This window comes from Sapajus apella, unplaced genomic scaffold (assembly GCF_009761245.1).
Source record: "Sapajus apella isolate SASKATOON/1434 unplaced genomic scaffold, GSC_monkey_1.0 scaffold19, whole genome shotgun sequence".
Taxonomy (NCBI): Eukaryota; Metazoa; Chordata; class Mammalia; order Primates; family Cebidae; genus Sapajus; species Sapajus apella.
In genome coordinates, this window is record NW_022436959.1 from 16,774,987 (window position 1) to 16,796,491 (window position 21,505).

General features: G+C 34.9%; 1 protein-coding gene and 1 non-coding gene across 3 annotated transcripts in view; both read right to left on the reverse strand.

Moving 5' to 3' along the window:
* ITGB8 (integrin subunit beta 8) overlaps positions 1-21,505 on the reverse strand; it is a 79,190-nt gene that overhangs the window by 21,124 nt on the left and 36,561 nt on the right. For both annotated transcript variants that reach the window (XM_032287030.1, XM_032287031.1), the window contains 4 exons: positions 20,866-21,040; positions 8,625-8,871; positions 7,108-7,273; positions 6,360-6,518 (listed from right to left, as the gene is read on the reverse strand). In XM_032287030.1, the coding sequence (XP_032142921.1) occupies positions 6,360-6,518; positions 7,108-7,273; positions 8,625-8,871; positions 20,866-21,040 (747 nt within the window). The remainder of the gene's footprint in view (positions 1-6,359; positions 6,519-7,107; positions 7,274-8,624; positions 8,872-20,865; positions 21,041-21,505) is intronic.
* On the reverse strand, positions 10,514-10,581 carry LOC116557633. Its single transcript, XR_004271615.1, has one exon. It is a non-coding gene; the product is annotated as a small nucleolar RNA SNORD56 (small nucleolar RNA).

The following is a 21,505-nucleotide window of genomic DNA, read 5'->3' on the forward strand; positions in this document are numbered from 1 at the left end:
TTGATAACAGATGTTTAAATAAACCAATGTTGACAGGAGACCTGTGGACTAATGGCCATTGCCTAAGCCCCTTCCCCTTCCCTTCATGAAACAGCCTATCTTCAGAAAAGTGTTTTATCTCTTATGTCTTTTACTTCACTGGCAGGAGACACACTCCCTCTCAGCCAACTCTCCTGTTCTGGTGATTTTACTGCTCCTGAACTCCAACTCCCTCTCTGTCTAACCCATTACACATTGTTTCTGTTAACTCTGAAAATAATTAATAGAGATAACAAGCATGTCAGGGGTAAAAGAGAGAAGCAAAGCGATATGCCAAGACAGCTGTTAAGTAATTAAGGCTATGGGAAGTAACTTATAAATGTCAGAAGGAAAAAAGAGGTAAGAAAGATTCTTTGGGAGCAATTTTGGATAGAGATAACTGTGTACTGATGTATGGTAGAATTTTAATAATGTGCATATCTAGATGGATTTAAAAACACATTTAAGTTTCTCTTTATACAAGTGAGATTCAAATATAAATTTTTAGAATAGAATATAGAATTTTAATATGGAATATTGTAATAAGATATAAAAACCAAACAACTTAAATAACAACCTCAATTATCTACATGATTTTTTAGAGGAAAGAGGTAAACAGCATAGTAGTAATCAAATAGAGATTTATTTAGAGATGAAACTTTAAATGACATGTCAGTCAATGTCTGTCCCAATAATAAATCTTTTATCTACATAGTTGTACCATGATAACTGCACTGACCAGGGTTTCTTGAGAGTGGTGCTATTGACAGTTTGGGCTGGATGTATTTTTTATTTGACAAAGGGGCTGTCCTGTGCATTGTAGGATGTTTAACATGATCCTGGTCTCTACCCAATAGTTGCCAGTAGCACTCTCTTTCCCTAGTTATGACAGCCAAAATGTCTTGGGACATGAAAATGTCCTCTGAAGGGTAAAATCACTGCAGCTGAGAACCACACCACCAGCAGGGGCTCTGGAGACAGATCACCTGGGTGTCAACTGCTGGCTCTGCAGTTACTAGCTATGTGACACTGGGCAGCTGTCTGAACCTTTCTGGAATCCAGTTTCCACAGGTATAAAGCAGGTATAAAAGCTAGTATCTACCATTCAGATGGTGAAAATTAAATAGGTTAACTTGTGTAAAGCCTTTCACTTATCATTCTGTAATTATTCAGAGGAATGATGAGTAGCGGTTCATGTCACAAAGCTTAGTGTCAGCGATGGACACGGCTATGTAGGGGTGTGTGACTCCAGACAAGATTCTGATCCCTTTAGCACCCTTTTCCTCCTCATTTATAAAATAGAAGTAAAGCAATATCTACATTTCACTGGAATGTTGAATGGTGTTAAATGAACATGAAGAGACAAACACCATAGGTCTGCTCAAGAAAGACAGTTTTCACCAAAAGACTACTTCATAACAGACATTTGGAGGCCGTTCCTAAAGGCAAGATATGCTCTTGGATGTGCTTTCCTTGACCTATGTCACTTGCTCGTCTCTCTTACCTGGCCCTGGAGATGTTTGAGTTTGTGGCCCCTGTCAAAGTTGACATCAGTTGTAATCACGATACTTTATTTACTAAAGAAGGTCATGCATTGATTTTTTGTAAGTTTTTCAATAATAATGGCAACAAAAAGCTTTCTGCTTCCGTATGACTTACCTAAAACATCTAATTTAATGAGAATATTCCATTCCATTAACATTTTTATCAAATTTGAATTTTATTGTGTCACTTTTGCAATACCATTTAAAAGGTATTATGCAAGCAGAGCCGGGCCACTTTGAGTCTGGCACAGGTGATTTCTACATGCAATTTTGCTTTCAATTAAGACAATTCCAACTAAATATTGTTTGCCGAGATCCTTTCCAGGCCACCTTTTTTGAGAATATGAGAAACATTCAAATTAGTTCTCCTATAAAATTATTATTGAAATGTTCTCATGGTGTTTACAATTTGCAGCAGATCATTCAACAAGCTGAACTCAGGCACTTTATAGTTTTTAAATTCCCCAAAAGATGTAACAATAGTTTTTAAAAGCTGCACATGTGTTTAAAACTTTCTAGTTGTATTCCATACCTGGCACAAAATAAGTGTAAAATGAATTTGCATTTTTATTAGTATGTGCCTAAGACAAGGAAGCTGAGAAGCAGAAAAAGAGAGAGATTTAACATATTCTGAAGCTGAAAAGGTCATGTCTTTGTCAGGGAACAGCAAACAAAATTAACAGATCTCTTTACTAAAACATCACAATTATCTCCTTGCATGGAATTCTGTCTGATCTCAGCATTAGTTATAAATGTCTTCCAGACTTTGAATATGTCAGAAATATCCCTTTCAGAAAAAAGGAATAAATATAATAGCTATTTGAACATTTGTTAACTCGGGTAGCAAAGTTACAGATTACATTAGTAACTGGCTTCTTAAGCTCTCTTTATTCATCTGTAGTCCTGGAAAATTAAGTGTAATTCCAAATAGTTAAGATTCACAGCAAAAAGAAAGCTTCCTCAATGGCATACTTAAAAGTCAAGTACATATTAAAGTTGCATGAGGAGAGGCACGGTGTTGAATGTTTTTGCCCATGAGAAAGCAAAGCTGTTGAGTAATGCCTAGTGTGCCTTCTGCAATCTGCTTAGACACTATGCGATGCTGAGCTATTCGGCAGCTAGTCTACCCAAACAAGGCTGCAGGGAAAGGAATGAACTACGAAGCCAGCAGTAAGGGGATTCTGAGAAGTCACGTGATAGAAGGGATAAAAAAAATCGCTGGCCATAATGTGATGAGGCATACATAAAAGGCTGCATAGAAAAACACCAAGCCTAAACTAGTAAATACTAGTGACTATATGGCATGCACTAGTACATAAAATAGGAATTCGGTAGGATCTTGCCAATTTGATTCTCTCTATTTAAAACTGTGAGTCACATCAACATCTGAAAATCCCATTGATAAGGTTCATTGGATGACCTCCACGTAGTTGTTTCTTGGTCTCCTTTCATTGTTTCTGAAGATCCTGATGCTATTCTTGGCCTCTGCCAAGGGCTGGGTGAACAGTTTCTGGGAGGGCTCTGACTCACGGTGGAAATAGCCCTGGGGAAGCTGGGTGGGGAGACAGGGTGAAATTCCAGACCCTCAGTATTAATAATCTATCTTCTATGCCATTAATAATTTTTGTATTAGCATTTGCCATTTTAAATAGACTGTCACACCTCATTGTCATTATTACTGGATAAATTATGAAACTATACTACTGCTAAAGTTTTTTTTAATTCTGGCACTTGATCTTGAAGAAAAATCAGTGGAAAATGGAATTTATTCAATAGTGTAACATCATTCGCCAGCAACCATAGACAAATATCGCAATGTGTAAATATAAATTATTTTATGTATTGTTTTATAACTTATGTAAGTCAAATCATCTGGGTTATACTTTCGTAAGTAAGACTGCAACCAGAAAGAGAAGGAACGACAACAGGAACATTATTATTTTTTTCTTCTATAGTTCAGTCAATAGACTGTGGCAAAGTAAAGAATGTAGATTTTAATATAAGATTGAGATGGATTGGGACCAGGTCTGCAATTTATTAATGTTTTAGCTGTTTATCCTCAGGCAACTTACTTAGTGTTTCTGACCCTCAGTCCTTCTGTTTGTAAAAGGAGGCTAATTATGACTACATTATAGAGTTGCTGTAAGAATTAATTTGTAACTGTATGCAAAGTGATTGCTACAGTGCTTTCAGTTGAATACATATTCAATAAAATGGCAGTTGTTATTTGTCTAGGGTTCACACTGACCTCCAGGAAATAACTACTTATACAAGCAACAGAACTCTGTCCCATGTAACTTAGACATATAAAGGGTTTTTTTTTTTTTTAAATCAATTATTTCCTTTTATAAATAAAAAACTCAGGAATCTTGGTTCAGAGCCTTGAACCAAGAAGCTTAGATACCATTCAATGCTACTGGTATTGGCTGCTGGAGATAAAGCCAGGAAGCAAAGTGTTTGATTACTTGTCTTATACAAAATTTAAAATTCCTCCATAATGGCCAAATAGGAGAGGATAGAGGTCATTTTAAAATGCGCAAATAAATATGCCTAGAGTCAAGGTCAAGGTAGCTTTAGATATAGAAGGTTCCAAAGCAGCAGTACATCTTGAATATATAAATTTCTGGCCAAGGGATTGATCAAAATGCTTCAGCTTCTTTGGCCTAATGTGTAGGAAGTGACCCTACAAATGAAGGGAATGAGAATTTTTAGGAAGATAATCCCTTGAAGACCTGGGGTAAAAAAAAAAAAATAAAAGTATCCTTCTAAGGTGTTAACAAACACATTATTCCCTGGATTACTCAATACACAACAGCAGTGACATGTAGGAGGGTCCTTCCTTTACATACTGGAAACAATGACCAAGACGGTAAAAAAAGTTTTTGATGTAATCATCCAATTTCCTGATGTCATAAGAATCCAAGCCCTATCTAAAATTCCACTGGAATTATAACTTACTTCCATAAGGTTCTATAACATGGTATCTGCCTAAAAGTATGACAGCATTTCTTTGCCTAGGAAATCCTCCCTAGATGAGCAATAGTATCATTTCAAATACAATTATAGAGAAATGACTTCAGTGACTTGGCAAAACTTCAAAAGCATAATACAATTTAAGACTAATGTCATTGTTATTTCTTCTTTAAAAAATAAAAATCTTCTCTTTGTCTTACCATACAATAATTCTTCCTGTACCCTCTTCTATTCCCCAATAAATAAATTAGAACTCTACCACTGATCAAAAGAGGTTAAATAGAAGGAAGGATAGATAAGAAATGATTAAGTAGAAGTAGGTGGGTCTGTCAAAGTGAAATAAGGCTGAATAGAAGACAATTAGTAAATGGAAAGATACTATTGGAATAACTCCAATTCTTCAATTTTTGAATTCAATCTCTAGTTACATTTTAAAATCTTTATATTTTGATACTACTTGCAAGAAACTAAAATGACCAAGAGTTGAACTCATTTTGTATGGTAATACAATTGCCCCTCTAGACTTGGAACAAATCTGGTAGGGTGTTGCAGATGAACTGGTGATCTATTTAAACTTTACCTATGGGAACCACAGAAATTTTAGCATCATTTTCATCCTTCTGATACTATGATTCCCAAACTGTGTGTGAGGTGTCTTGGTGCACTGCAGCACACTCCCAAGGGTGGCAGGAAGTAATTTAAATCTTCAAGAGAAACACAGTGACATTCAGCATGTATCAGGTACCAATGAACAACCTGATTGGAGGGAGTTCATAGTTTTCAGATTACATTTGGTCCTATTCCTTTAAATGACATTAATTTTTGCCAAGCTGGTCAACCTGAAAATCAACGTGGAAGAAGAAATGAGGGTAATAATGTCCAATCTGACTAAAGGATTTGAAAATTTCTCTTAATAAGTTACTTACTAAAACTGAAACATGTCTCTCTATACTTGATACATTTGTATTATTTTTAAGGAGCTACTAAGTTGTTAAGACATAAATAGTTGAGTTATTTTGATTTAACCATTCAAAAAACAGAACTATTAGGTATTTCTTTTGGCTGATAGGTGCCATGGAAAAAAAATCACTGAGACACTAGGGACTTATGAACTGAGAAAGTTTAAGAACACTGTCTTAACATTTGCAAGAATATATAAATGTCAACATCAAAAGTAAATGATGCTTTGGGCTGTTGATTCTTCACAACTAGAATTAGCTAATGCCAGGGGAGATGTGGTTCTAGGTGATTATATTAAATACATGATTCAGGGCTTATACTAACCCTCAGGAAGCAAGCCAGATATTCACTGATTTAAAAAGAGTCCTTAAATAGCTAAGCTGCAGAGAGAAGTAAGTACAAAGTAGAGAAAGCCTGCCTTGTTTTACTCTCTTCTCTCTTACCTTTTTTCCCTGGTTTCCTTTTAGTTTCTGCCTATTGTACTGCGAGGTTTTCTCCTTAAAATGTCTGTAGATACCGACCCTGTAGAATTGGTCTATTTCTATAAAGCAAAGGTATGCTTTTTCCCCGTCCTTGAATTACATAAAAAGTAAAATCTTATATCATTTTTATTTTCAAAAAGTACACAGTGCTTTGTCATTCATCAAAGAGTCAGCTACTAAAAATGTCAAAGTATTTTAGTGATATATTTCATTTATCAGTATTTATAGATTGCACTGCTCCATAAACTCTCTCTCATGGCTTATCCTTGTTCTGTATCTCTTTTTTAGTTAATTTCCTGGTACAAAAATAGTTGAGTTGCCAATTAAAAATTATTCTTTAGCCAAAAGAGCCATATCTACTAAGAGGCTACAGCTACATTACCATGGTTGTCGATTTGATGTAGACATTGTTTTTCAGATGGCAGTTTCCGTCATTGGGCACCACTATGCCTGCCAATTTGCTATCAAGAGCAAGATGAGATGTCTGGTCTGTCATCACCAGCAGCAATCTTTTAGCTTCTTTTCGCCATCCAATATGACTCTTAAAAATAAACATGTAATTAGACTTTGTATAATAACATAGATCTGTACTGTGGTTTTTACTTCAAGTAAACATTATGTTTGAGTTGAGGAACATTAAGTCAGGCTAGAACCATGTGCATGGATATAATGCTGCTGCATAAATAGCTTTAACTTTTATTTGTATATCCTCTGTTTTCCCACAGCCATGTGACCACACTAGTTCCTCGTTAGAGATTTCTAGTGTTCCAGTGGAGAAAGAATCAGATAGATTAAAAAGTAGGGGAACAAGCTGAAGTGAGGAGGATAACCATCTACTTCTAGTTCTTTGGATTGTGGTCCATGCGAAAAGCAACACTTTTGGAAAGAATTTTCATGTGCATAACCTACTCTTTCCTTTTTATCTTTTCCTATTTAAATCCCTCCCCAAATTTAGCCCCTCTGTCCCAAATGCACACCAAAATGAATCACCTTGGTGAGGAAAAAGAGATAGTAAGATATGTATTCTTCTACACTATGTTTTTACTTCACAAATCAGAGAAAATAAAAATTCCAAATTCTTTGAAAGTTTTGCATCTTAGCAAACACTCAATAATGTGAAAACGTCTTACTTCACAGACTGCTGCCTGAAGCATGGCATCAAAACTTCCTTCTGGTGTATCTATGTTTCCAGAGATCTTCTGTCTGTGAACTGCTTTCTCAAAGTCAGTGATGTTCTCTGTCAAAGACAGCACATGAATGTATCCATGTGGAGGCATACAGTCTAAATTGTAGTCACTATATGGGAAAAGAAGAAGTGTAAAATTTTGTAAAATTTTGCTCTTTTTTCTTAAGCATTCTGGAATACTAAACAGTAAAATTGCACAGTTGTGTGAAAAGGGAGTACTTCTTTTGTGCCAGGGAAATATTATAAGACAAAAATCTGTGCTTATAAAATTAGAGAGAAGTTTGATATTGGTAACAGCTTCTGTACAAGTAGGAAATAAGACTATAAGCATTTGGTATTCAAAAAATGAAGATGATTAAATGTGCTTTTAAATATAGAACAATTAAAGGCTTTCAATATTTAATCTGCACTGTGAATTTTTAAGGTGAATATAAGAATGTGCAGTGATTTCTTATCATTGAACAGCTGAGAAACCCTTTTGGAAAAGGTTTTTGGGAAATTTAGTTGAAATATCATATTACTGTTTTGTTTTTAACACTGCACTAATTTTTAAAATGATGCTTGGTGGAATTATTGATGAAAAATCAAAATTAATGAAAGTTATTTTGAGAATCCATGATATCCAGAAAGTAAGAATGAGTCCTCTGGCACATTCACCTCAAGAAGGTTTATGAAACTCCATTAATGGATGTGTCAATCCTGTTCTGGTACATCAGATGACAGAGCAGTTTCGGTAAATTGGAATACATATTGTAAGGTAATCTAAGCAATTTGTAGGCACAAGAAAGATAAAGTCTTTTATTAAAAAAGATCCATACAGATTTGCTTTTCTGAAAATTCTACAGGCTAATGGCAATATTGTGTGACATTGTATTTTTACGGTTAATTCTTCTTTCATAGTGGGATGTATGCTATTTAGAATCAGAATTCTAAAACGGTAAGAAAAAAGGCTCTTTCTAAGCACTCAAATTCTCATCTTTTGACCCACTTTCTTTGTGACAGCTGAGCTTGCTTTGTAGTCACATTATAAGCGACATCATTATTCACAGTCACAACACAGTGATGGAGAGACAGATGAAACACGGGCACAAACTCTTTGAAGTGTATCAAACCATAATTCAATAATTTTGGAGCAATCAAAAAATAAAAATACAGAATTTCCAAAGAGGTATTTATATACATTGCAGACTAATTATTGAAGGTTTATTCAAAGTTACTAACATTAGGTAGGATTTTTTTCTTTTGATGATAAAAACTGACTAAATATTTGAAGAAATATAAAAAGCCTAATCTACAGGACATCTCAGATGTTTTCAGATATGAACAAACCTCCCCACCTCACCAAATATTTTTATTCATATTTTATACAAAAATATAAAATTTGGTATGTTCTTTACATTAAAAACAAAGTGAGATTTTATAAGCAAAAAATTGAGTATATCCACATCAAACCCTAGATACCTGCATTGATTATGAATCCTTTCAGGGTGGATACTAATGTATGGTGAAACTGTTTTATCAACGTACGAGCCAAATCCAATACGAAAGTCAGTGGTGAAAAATTGCATTTTTCTAGATAAATCTTTTCCAATATAATTTAATTTTTCTATATTATTGTGCATTGATGCTGAGACATCAACCAGATAATAAAGATCCACAGGATATTTCTTCAGAGGATGAATTTTCAGCATAAAATTAGCTTCAGCTCCTAGTTCAACAGAAGAAAACATCATGTAGTCTTCATTTTAAACATTTCAGGATAAGATCTCAATAAATTAGTCACATTCTAGCACCTGACACAATCATCACAAATTTGCACATAAATTTTGGAATATTCTAGTATAATTATGACAAATATAGTATTATTATTCTAGTATACTTATAAGACAATTTGAAAACTATGCCAATTTATTAGTCTCCAAATCCTACAGTACATTTCCCACAGTTCTGTAGGCTGAATAGGGATGATAACAAATGGGCCAGCTCCATATAAATGTAACAGGGTATCGTATCATTATATGAACCTCCCGTGCCTTAGTAGTTAGAAAAACACAGTGCAGACCAGCCAGCAGCATTCTATCTCAAGACAGTGAGGGGGCTGTACTTGTAGAATGAGTTGAGGAAAACTGGAATGTATCTTTTAAAAAAAGATCTCTTATTGAATAAAGGCATAAATTCATTCTTTTGGGTTAAAGTGTATTTACATAGGAGATGAGAAAACTCTGGTACTGCACAGAACAACAAGCTATTCAAAATAATTACTATCTCATCACTTGTTAGTTGATAAGATTCCCCTCATCAGTTGGCTGACAGAAGGAATGAGACAGTGGGCTAAAGAACTATACCCTGCAGTACCAATGGAGGACCTGGGGAAGGGAGGGGTCAGCATTTGCCCAACACACAGTGGGTGTTCAATGAACACACACTGGAGAGGAGTCCCATGGGCAAGGCACCCACCCTGGGCAAAACAACTGGATGAGAAGAGGAGGCTGCCACAAGAACAAACGTCAGTAGTCTCCGCTGGGCACTACAGTTTTATTTAGTTCTCTGTTATATTACTATTTGATAAAGGACCTGGGTTATCCCCCTAACCCTCTATAGAGTTGGTACCTCTACTTTTCATTTAAAGTACATGGTGAAAAGGCAACTATTTAAATATAGGCAATTTACAATTTATGAATTTTACTTTTTTAAACAAATAATCAAATGATTTGTAAGTCATTTTTTCGTAAGAATATTCTGAATGGAAAACATTTTTAAAATAAACATTGATTTGTATATATAAGTTACTTATTTAAACAATCTTCTAATTTATCAAATCATATTTTTGGTGTTAGTATAAAATAGCAATATTTTCTTTTCAATTATTTCACAAATCAGATGTTTTTCAGCCAAATTACTTACTGTATTCAAAATGATAAGGTTTTGCTGATATATAATAATAATTATGGTATGGGAGAAAGGAACTACTCATTCTGAATTTGCTTTTATGTCTAGGCAGCCCTTTTAGTGTAATGCTCCTAGGTTTTGGCCCCTATTTGAGAGGAGAAATTGGGCATGCGTGGCCCAGCCCAGTCCATTCTTTTGTCCCTTGCCTTCAGAAGCTGGGCTGCTTCCAGAGACCATATCCTACATTCAGCTCTGCTTCTGGTCTTCTCTTGACAGAAAGACCCATTCCCTGTGGCAGTGTTCTGCAATTTGAGTGGAGAAATTAAATTAAGGGGAATGTTAGACACTAGTACACTGGGCCAGATCCATGAGAAGCAGAAATTCAGCACTCCTGGGGAGAGCGGTTCTCATGCAGGGACTTGAACCTTCATGTATGGATCAGCATTTTTTGTTTTTGTTTTTCACTCAGACCCAAAGTGTCAACTCTCTCTAGAACTGCTGTTGATGAAAAATATTGCAATCTTTTTAGATTAAAAAATAATTGTTTTTCTAACCTGGCCACTCAAAAAACATGGTATCATGGTATTTTTATGTTGGTGAATCATTGCAGTTTATGGTGGCTCTGTCTAAATATGAATGGCTGTTTTCAGAGGTATTGCTAGACGTACTAGATAGTCAGCAAACTGTGCCAGGGACCCAGCAAAGGTATGGGCTGGTCACCTCAGCAAACAAGCAGAGCCTGCGTAGCATCAGCAAAGGCACAGTCCTTGGAGGTAAGCTATTCAGGGCCCTCCAACCAAATGCTAGCCACACAAGGCCCTCAGCTGAAACCAGATGCTCATAGCCTAGCAAGCAAATTCTGGTCTCACTGGCCTCAGCAAAGAAGAAGACAGTGAGAGAGGACTGCCAAATGGTCAGGGTTTGAGAGTGTGAGCTGCTGTGGCTTGATTTTGGATTCTATAGATTCTGACCTTAGCACATATACAGCGGTCAGCTGAGGCCTCAGTAGAGAAGTTTTCACTGAAGAGGAAAAGGGAATATTTCCATACACAGGCCTTTTAGTAATTGCTGGCAAGAACAATAATCAATACTTTTACACTGCAAGACCCTTGAGCTTTCTGTGAGGGTCTAGCTTTAAGTAGTCAATTCAAGGTAAATAGACCTAGCTAGGCTGACTCCAAATCCTGCTCTGCTAGATAATGAGGAAACTGAAGGGGTCAAGCTTGGATTACCATGTCATGAGTTTGAGATTTTCCTGATAAGATGCTCTCAAGTTGGCTTTGGATTGTATAATTATAAAGAAAGGAGAAAACTCTTGGGGGCAGGTGTCCTAGGCATCAGTCTTCTACAGTAAGAGGACCTAGAAATACCTTTTTGTGGCACTGCGGATATTATGCCCCTAGTTAACTTCCCCACTTAACCTTTGTACGTGATCTCATCATAGAGCCACTTATAAACTGTTTTGGACAAGATGCCTGGGCATAATTTTGGAGGAGAAATAGAATAGGTTACGAAACATGTGCTTAGAATGACCTTGGAAATTATTTAATTAATGAAGTGCTATGACCCATTTCAGGGTTTCCAAGAAATTTCCACTTCCCATCAATGGTTTCAGAATTATTACCAAAGGAATCCTAGTTGGCATGGGGATGTGGCTATATGAAAATGACAGCAGAAACGTCCTGATAGACCATGGATCCCTGTCCTGACATGGACAGCAACCTCAGTTTCATCACATGCTTAATGACAATATCCAGTTGTTTTAAACAAAGAGACTGGGAATGTTAGGGAGGGGAAGGAAGGGAAGAGGAATTATTGCTCCTCACTTTTTCTCCTTCCTCCCATGTAGGACAAGCCCCACATTCACTCCTTCTCAAGCATAATATATGGTTTTCAAGGCTATTTTACCTAAAGGATTTTATTAATTTTGCTTAAGCCATGTTGAATGTGTTTCTATTCATACTTTAAAATTACCTTGGCTGTTCCAGCTATCAGATATTATTAAACAGTTATGTGCAACTGGATTTGTCATACAAATATTAAACTTAACCAGGCGTGTGCACTCCAAATACTTTTAGTTGTAAGTTACCATGGGTTAATATTTATATTGAATATTAATAGTTGATATATCAATGTTCCCGTTTTAATTTCACATTAAGTTAATTATAGCTGTTATTGTCACTTTAGGGGTTTTGGGTGTTGAAGATAAAGGATAATGATTACTTTATTTACATTTCTGGTATCTTTCTTGAAATGCCAGTCTCAGAAAGTAACCTAAGTAAATTTCTACAATAGCAAATGAAATTCTGGTGGTGTTTTAGTTTATTTTTTTTAATGTACTTTATTGTCATACTTCATTCTTTTCAATAGTTTTCTGTTTTTGGAGCACAAGTAAATGTGAAGAATCTATCTGGGTGTGTGTTTATGTGAATGTCTTTAAAATATCGTCAATTCTTCTAAATGCAGAACTATCTAATTTTCCCTTTTTCTGGAATTTGAATCAAATTATCTCACCAATTTTAGGTCTTTTTTCCCTATATTAAACAATCAGTTCTTACCACTAAACATAGGTAAGACCAATTTTGAGGAAAATAATTATAATTGACTATAATTTGGGGCTGACTGTAACATTTCCTTCTTTTTTTTTTTTCCTTTATGAATGTAGAATTTCTAATATGAGGTAGAATCAGGTTAATTTCAACACTGTAGTTCAAACTTAGTACTGTTGACCCAGTAATGGGTTTGAGAGTTGAGAATCTGGTAGTTTAGTTTTCACTCACTTACCTACTGTGCATCAAGTTAAACATTTCAAATGAACTCCTCTATCATACCAGAATACTGGGATATATTCCTAGCCACCCTAGCCCTTCTTGACCTTTTGCCTGGATTATTTCCATAACCTCTTCGTTTGTGTACCCCTATCATCTCATCTTCCTGCCATCATTATCTATACCACGGAGCCTATCTTTTTAAAATTCAAAATTGCTTGTGTTCTGTCAACAGCTCTCCACCAGATGGCCAATGCCTAATGGCTAAAAACATCAGATCAAAGTTCCTATGTAATACTGACTCTTGTCTACATCTTTAGTTCTAGCAAAACAAATCTGCTTTAATTCTTCTTATATACCCTACAAATGCATACTCCTATTCCCTGCTGTGGTCCTTCTTCTGCCTGTGGTGGCCCAACCTCTTCTTCATGTAATTACCAGTTAAAGACACCACTCAGTAATCTGCTCCTCCCTAGAGTGGGCTGAGGGCCCCGCCCCTGTACCATCGTTTTAGTGTTTACCATATAATTATGAGATTCTAGACTGGGCATCTTTATTTTTTTTTATTTTTATTTTTTAGCAGCTAAGGGCTACTAAATATGATAATCTACGAACAATATTTACCATAGTATTGGGTATATAGTAAATACATATGTTAGCAATTATTACTTACTACTACTAGATTCTAAGCGACACTAAGGTAAGAACTGTTTCATCTCCGAAGCCTCTGTGGCTAGCACATGCATAGTCACCCAGAAATGTTTTATAACTAAACTATATTTGAAGCACATTTTGGTACAACATTTCAAAGGGCCCACATACCCACATAGTTACCACAGGAAGAAGCCAGTATCTAGAACTTATTTCCCACAGTGTAGGGAAAGCATCCACAGAGTTTCTCTAAGAGGAAAAGTGTATCAACTGGCTCCCAAATGTTCCTGCCACCACTTATATTATCTCCATCAAAGCTTTATCCTTGTCCTTTTGAGGTTCTAAGGACTCAGACCCTTATTTCCTTCCATTAACTTTAAAGGGAAGAAGTGAGTCTGTGACATAAATAGAAAGAAGACATGGAGGAGAGTTAATGACCTACTTAGAGCTATTGCCAGTGACTGGTTTGAATACAAAGAATAAAAAGTGGTTAAAATGAGTTTTTAAACTACTCAAAGAATGGTGTGAGCATCTCTGATGTACTGGGCACAACAAACATGACTGCATACTGGGAAAATATAAGTAAAAATGTTCTGCATAAGATGAAATTTTAAAACCATGAGAAAATGTGGAAAACTATAAGTGGAAGAATAATAAGCCTATTTCTATTCATTATACTTCAGCAGGGGAAGGAGAAGTGCCCCCATATGGGACCAGTTTATTATGGCAAGGTACGGACTCCAGTACAATTCCTAATTTCTGTGGGAAATAAAGTGAGGAATGTGTGGGGGGGTAAAGAGAAAATGTGCAAGTTCTGTTTTGTTTTCTAAATTTTGAAATTAAGAAAGAGTACAGCATATCTGGAAAATCTTACTAAATCTACACTAAATTAGAAGATTATTTTTTGCATATTATTAAAAAGAGCCAAGTCTGAAACATTTTCTTAAGTTAGTGAAATACAGGTTAAATTCATCCTTATCATGTATGTTGTATTATTTCTGAATTAGAATTAGAAAATTCCCTTCTCTCTCCTACTTTCCTAAATATTTAAAATCCAGTTTCCTTAGGGACCATCAACTAGGATCAGTAGTCTATTTCTGTTATTATTTTCCATATGATTCATAAGTGAAAATTAGAAAAGGTATAATTTAAGAAGTAAAAAGAAAATGTCATTTTTAAATGTCATTTAAAACATTCAATTAAGACATAGTCCTACTAGCATTCTTTAAGAAACCTAGTCAGTATATGATGTAATAAATATATCCATGAAAAATTCTTAACAGATGCTACAGTGAAAGTCATAATTTTTTATCAGAGAAGAATAAAGTGATAAAGTTAATATTAAGAGGCCAATGTGTTTTCCACTTAGGTATGCATTATATCAAGCCCTTGACTCTTATTTGTCTCATGGTGAAAAGGAATTTAACATCATAGAGTATATATATTTCTATATATCTGGGGTTGCCAAAATTTAGCTTTATATATTGTGTCCCAAGGTGGATATGTCTTTGATGTCAAATATATTTTTAAGAACTTATTTTTGGTTTAATTTAATAAATATTTACTATATATGGGGATTATAAACTAGTTCTGCCACGTGGAGCTCACAGTTATGTCGGAAAGATGACTTACACACATCAGACAATTATGCTATTTGCACATAAGAAATTCAAAAGGTAATGGGAAATTTAATAAAATCAAGCTCCACAATGACTGACATAAATTTTTTTCTCTGTTTTCACTCTCCTACTCCCCATGATCTCTTCCCCGCTGTGTTCGCTTTCCATCTCCTGTTGATGTCTCCTGCTTCTCTGCTATCTCCAAGCCCTGTCTCTCTCCTGAGTTTCAGCCTCATCTAGCTAAGTATCTCTCTCTCAACTCAAAATGTCCCAGTTTAAATAAACATCACTTCCTTCATAAGGAGCAGATCTCCCTACCACACTAAGTTGCTTGCCAGATCCTGGGAGTCCCACATGGCCCATCAGTCACCATCTCTTGGGGATTCCATCTCTCCATTCTTTCAAATTTACCTAGTTTTTCTCCTATGTGATTACCACTATCATTGCTTGTCTACAGCACTGAAACAATTTCCCAAACTTTGGAACTGTTTGTCTATAGTCTCAGAAGGACTAAACCATTATTATGCCTATTAAAAAAAAAACAAGCTAAAGTCTTTGAAGTGTATAAATTATTTGTAACATATCAATAGAAAAATGCAACTTAATATTTTCAAATTTATGTATGTAAAAAAGAGTAAGACATTTAAAAGAATATAGTTATATTTATTAGAGGCAAATTATAATAAGCTGCTAAAAATTAGCATTCAATTAGAAAAATAGTTGTATTTGTATGGAGATATGAATCACACAAACAAAAGAGATAAATATGATTAATAGCTTAGAAAAAATGTTCAAACTTTCTAGTTCTATGAAAAAGGCAAAAGAAAAGAGCTTATGAACTAGTTAAACAAATCAAAGATATTAAAAAGAATGAAAGCAGACATGGTTGACTCATGAAAGGCTAAACTGAACATCAAATTTTCTTGTGAATAATATACTTTAAATACATTAAAAAGTAAACATATTGTCATACATTTGACCTAGTAGATATACTGCCAGGAATGCATGCTAAAGAAATATGTGGTTATATACAAAGATACATGTAGCTTTGTATACATGTGTAAGCTTATACATGTATAAGCTTCAGTGAAGATGTGTTTTAAAAAACTACATTCAAATTTGATTGGGATTGTCTTACATTTATTCATTCACTTAGGCTTTGTTATATTTATAGACTATATAGAGAACTGTCATTGTTATGATACTACCTTCAGGAGCATAAAATTTTTCTCTATTCGCATTTTCTGTTAGGCAGCACAGTGGATCTTATACTTTTTAAGAAGTTTATTCCTAGACAGTTTACATTCTACATTGCTTTTATGAACTAATTATAAAATTAACCATTTTCTTCATTATATTTAATATTATAAAGGAAATTTACTGACTTTTGAATATTTTTAAAAACAATCTGCCAGAATAAAATTTTATAAATTCAATAGTTAGTTTTACTTGGATTTTCCATAGCATGATAACTTTGCCTTATCTTTTCAAAATGTTTATAACTCTTATTTCATTTTTAAAACTATAATCATATTTATGTATACTTTTGAGAAGGATTTTAACAAATCCTAAGGAAGTATTCTTCAATTTTGGTTTTGCCAGAAATGGGCACTAAATTTTATTGAATGATTTTTTAATTATCTATTGAGATAACAATATGTTTTATCTCTTTTTGGCAAAGTAACATCATAAAAATGCATTAATTCCAAAATATCAACTATCTTTGGTTTTCTAGTTTAAGCCTATTTGTTTAGTAATATTGTTCTTGTTATCACATGCAGTTAATTTGATTAGTTAAAATTTTATTAAGAATTTGATAATAGGGTTATGGGACTCTTGTAATAATTAAGTAGCTTCTAGGCATCCTGTAAAGTGATATAACAGTTTAGACAGGTGCGATGGCTTACTCCTGTAATCCCAGCACTTTGGGAGGCTGAGGTGGGCAGATCACTTGAGTTCAGGAGTTTGAGACCACCGTGGAACCCCATGTCTACTAAAAATACAACACAAATTAGCCAGACGTGGTGGCAGGTGCCTGTAATCCCAGCTACTCCAGGGTCAGAGGCAGGAAAATCACGTGAACTTGGGAGGCGGAGGTTGCACTGAGCCAAGATTGTGCCATTGTACTTCAGCCTGAGTAACAGAGGGAGACTCTGTCTCAAAAACATAAATAAATAAAAAATAAAAAAATAAAGTGATGTAAGAGTTTATATGCCACAAAGATAATGTATTCTTTCAATATTTGAATGAAAATGAAAGATTTTTTCTCATGAAAGCATTTGGACCTAATGTCTTTAGGGAATGCTTCTTATTAAGAGAGGTAATTATAATTTTTATAATTATAGTCATTTCTAATGTTTTAAACTTCTTATATATTAGGTCTCTTAGGGTTCTTTATCTTGAGTTAATGTTAGACATATTTTCCTAAAAATATCTATATTATCAAGATTTAAACATTTTATCTTATATTTTGGTGCTTAATATTTTCTTAAAGGCCTCTTTCTGAATTTTATTCTGTAATTATAGTTTATACATTAGGTTATTTGATTTTTGTCCTCTTTCCTTAGTTAGATTTGCCAACAATTTATCTACTTTATTAGACTTTACAGAGAACCAGCTCTTGAATTTATACATCCATTTTATTCTTTTTTTCCTATTTTGCATTTCATTAATTTTGCTTTGTTTTTAAATTTAGTACCTCTTTTCTCTGTTTTTCTTATGAATTTCTTTGTCTCACTTGTTCTTACATCTTTGGATGCTTAGTTAGTTCATCTGAATTAATTCTTCTTTAATAATAAAAGCACTTAAAGTTGTGACTGTTCCTAATGACAACTTCAGTAACATCCCATATATGTTGATGTGTTGTTATTGTTATTATTGGTTTATGACTAGAGTTTCACGTTATTCTTGGAGATAGAATTATTTAGAAGAGGATTCTCTGAAACTTGCTATTATTTAATATTTACTTATCCTTTTGTATTGATTTAAAATTTTATTGCACTATGCTTATAGGTATTGGCATATAAGAAGTTTTTTTTTTAGATTTCTGTTTTCTTGTTTAAAGTGTAATTCATTTCTAAAAATATTCCACAGACTTAAAAAAAATATTATTTTATGTATCAAATGTTATCAGTTGAATTGTGTTCTGAAAAATTCATATGTTGGTGCCCTAACCTCCAATGAGACAGTATTTGAATAGGGGAGGTCTCTGGGAGATATGATTAGGTTTAGATGAAGTCATGACGATGGAGCCCTCATGATGAGATTAGTGCCCTTCTACGAAGAGCTATTGGAGAGCTTTCACTCTCTTACTCTTGTGCATGTGTGCTCTCTCCCTTTATCACTTTCTCTGTCCCCTGTGTGGATATGGCAAGCCAGAATGAGACCCCTCACCAGGAACCAAATCTTCTAGCACCTGTATCTTGGACTTTTGATCCCCTAGAACCATTAAGAAATAAATTACTGGGCCGGGCGTGGTGGCTCACGCCTGTAATCCCAGCACTTTGGGAGGCCGAGGCAGGTGGATCATGAGGTCAAGAGATCGAGACCATCCTGGTCAACACGGTGAAACCCCGTCTCTACTAAAACTACAAAAAATTAGCTGGGCATAGTGGCACGTGCCTGTAATCCCAGCTACTCAGGAGGCTGAGGCAGGAGAATTGCCTGAACCCAGGAGGCGGAGGTTGCGGTGAGCCGAGATCGTGCCATTGCACTCCAGCCTGGGTAACAAGAGCAAAACTCCATCTCAAAAAAAAAAAAAAAAAAAAAAAAGAAATAAATTACTGTTGTATATGCCACCCAATCTATGGTACTTTATTATAGCAGCCAAACAGACTAAGAGACTGTTTATTAATTATTTTTCTATTGTATTATATAGTTCCTATTTACTTCATGTGCAAATATTAAGGGGTGGGTTTTTCAATTCTGCTGTTTTAAAAATCCTGTTGAGGAAAACAAAGAGTGAAGAGGAAGGAATTGAGAATTTTGAAAGAAAGATTTGCAGTAAAGATGATATTAACAACTTGCTCTTAAAATTCAAGTGTGAACTAGGAAGTATTTCCAGACTCATGTGAGTCAGAAAACTGAAATATTATTGAATTACATGTGTGCTGAAAGGGACAATGACTTGGATTAAGATCCTGAAGAATCAGGTAGATTAACAATGGGAAAGGCCCTAGATTATAGTCTTGCTGAGGATGGAAATGGATAAGAAATTGGGGATGTTAGAAGTAATCTCAGATAGGCTCATGTAGATCAGAATAACTGGGAATACAAACCTATTAGGATAACAGGAAAAGAAAAAAAAGTCATTAAAGATGGTTAGGCAACTATAACATTAAAATGCAGCTTATATTCAGTGTGCATGAAGGAGTGTAGGAAAAATAAAATGCAGCTTATAATTTTCAAATCTCAAGTATTTAAAAAGAGTAAGACATTTTGACGAATGTAGTCATATTTATCAGAGGCAAATGATATATAATACACTTTATATATAAGCTGCTAAAAATTAACATTCAGTTAGAAAAATAAGGATATTTGTATGGAGACACAAATTACACAAAAAAGAGAGAGAAAGATAGTTAACAGCTTAAGGGAAAGTGTTCAAACTTTCCAGTACTAAGAAAAAGGCAAAAGAAAATGTGTGCAAGAGAGAGGCATGTGTAACGATAGGAATACCTAAGGGCAGAGTTTAGTGGACATATTGAGTTGGAATTAGATGAATAAGAGACATATAATTTTTGTTTCTCCATCTCTCTTTCTCTTTTTCTAAAAAAGAATTTATTTACCACACTAAATAACTTTTTGCAATGGAAGGTGGGAAGAGCTGCAATCTTACCAATCTAATTACTTTCATTTTCATATATTCCTTTCCCACTGTTGCTCCATACTGGGCTGTCCATACTGGGCTGTCTCATTATTTAATATGGGAAAGAGCACAGTTTTAACTGGAAGCTGGGACTGTGCCCAGGGCCAAGAAAGTAATGGATTTTGTTTTTCTGATAATCAGAGTCTGGAAGAAATAGCACAGTGTTGGAATGGAAAAGGAACTGTATCAAGAATGGTTATTTAAAAATTAATGGCAGGGCAGGACCACCCACATTGAAATGACTTAAGCTTAAAGCCAATCGCAAACTGCGTTAAGCTATATTCATCTAATTGAGTGGTGCACACTTGTGTACCTTGATTTACCTTACTATGTGTAGTTTTAACACTGGGATTCTGTAGCACTGGAGAAAAGTGAATGATGTCCAGTGGCTTACAACATAGGCCAATCTCAGAGGCCATCACAAAACTGCCCAAGGTAATTATGATAACATGAATTGCAGCCTTGTGATTAAAAGTTTATTACAAAGGCTCTAAGAACTCAGCTTAATTCACATCTCCTTCTAATCAAGTAATCAATCAAGCTAACAAATATTTATGGAGGGTTTACTATATGCCAGCACTCTGCTAGGCACTGGAAAAAGAGAGTGGACTAAACATGCCCCTTGCTCCTAGGGTTGGCAGTAGAGTAGAAAAACACAATTACATCACAACCTGATCAGATTCTGTGAACAGACACATAATTAGAATATAATGTGGTCAGGTTTGCAGTGTCCAAAGTCACACAGCTGGCTGTAGGCACTGTAAAGACTAGAATTCTAATTTCTTGAATCTGAGTCCACTGTGGTTTCTACAATATTGCCTGCCACATAATATTAAAAATGAGCAAATTTAAATAAATTGCAATTTCAAATTAAGAATCATTATAGATTTATTTGAAAATGACCAAACCTGGACGCAGCTGGATAGACACTTCTCCTGGTGTCACCTGGGTATTAATTTCATTTTCAGTGGGTATTGTTACATGCACATGTGGGTATTCTATTGAATCAACTGAGCAGCCTTTGCTTATTAAATTGGAAACAATATCACAACGTTCACTTCTTGATCCATCTGAAATGAAATCCTGTTTAAAAGAAAGAAAATCACTGATGTTTTTAGTGCATATCATCTAAATTATATCCAAAGAAAACAACATAGCAAACACTGCTTTTTGGTATTTCGTATCATTTTAATTTCTTCTAATCCCTAAGTTTTTACTTTTCCTACCAAAAAAAAAAAAAAACAAACAAAAAAAACAAACAAAAAAACAAAACAACAAACAAACAAAAAAACCCGCAAAGAAAAATCCTACTCCAACTTTCTGCATCCAAAGCCTATTTGAGAAGGAAAAGCTCGGACTGAGGTTTCTCTAGTCGACATATTTTTTCTTTTTTGGAGACAGAGTTTCACTCTGTCATCCCGGCCTGGGGTGCAGTGGTACGATCTTTGCTCACTGCAACCTCTGCCTCCCCGGTTCAAGCAATTACCTTGCCTCAGCCTCTCAAGTAGCTGAGACTACAGGTGTGCACCACCATGCCCAGCGAATTAT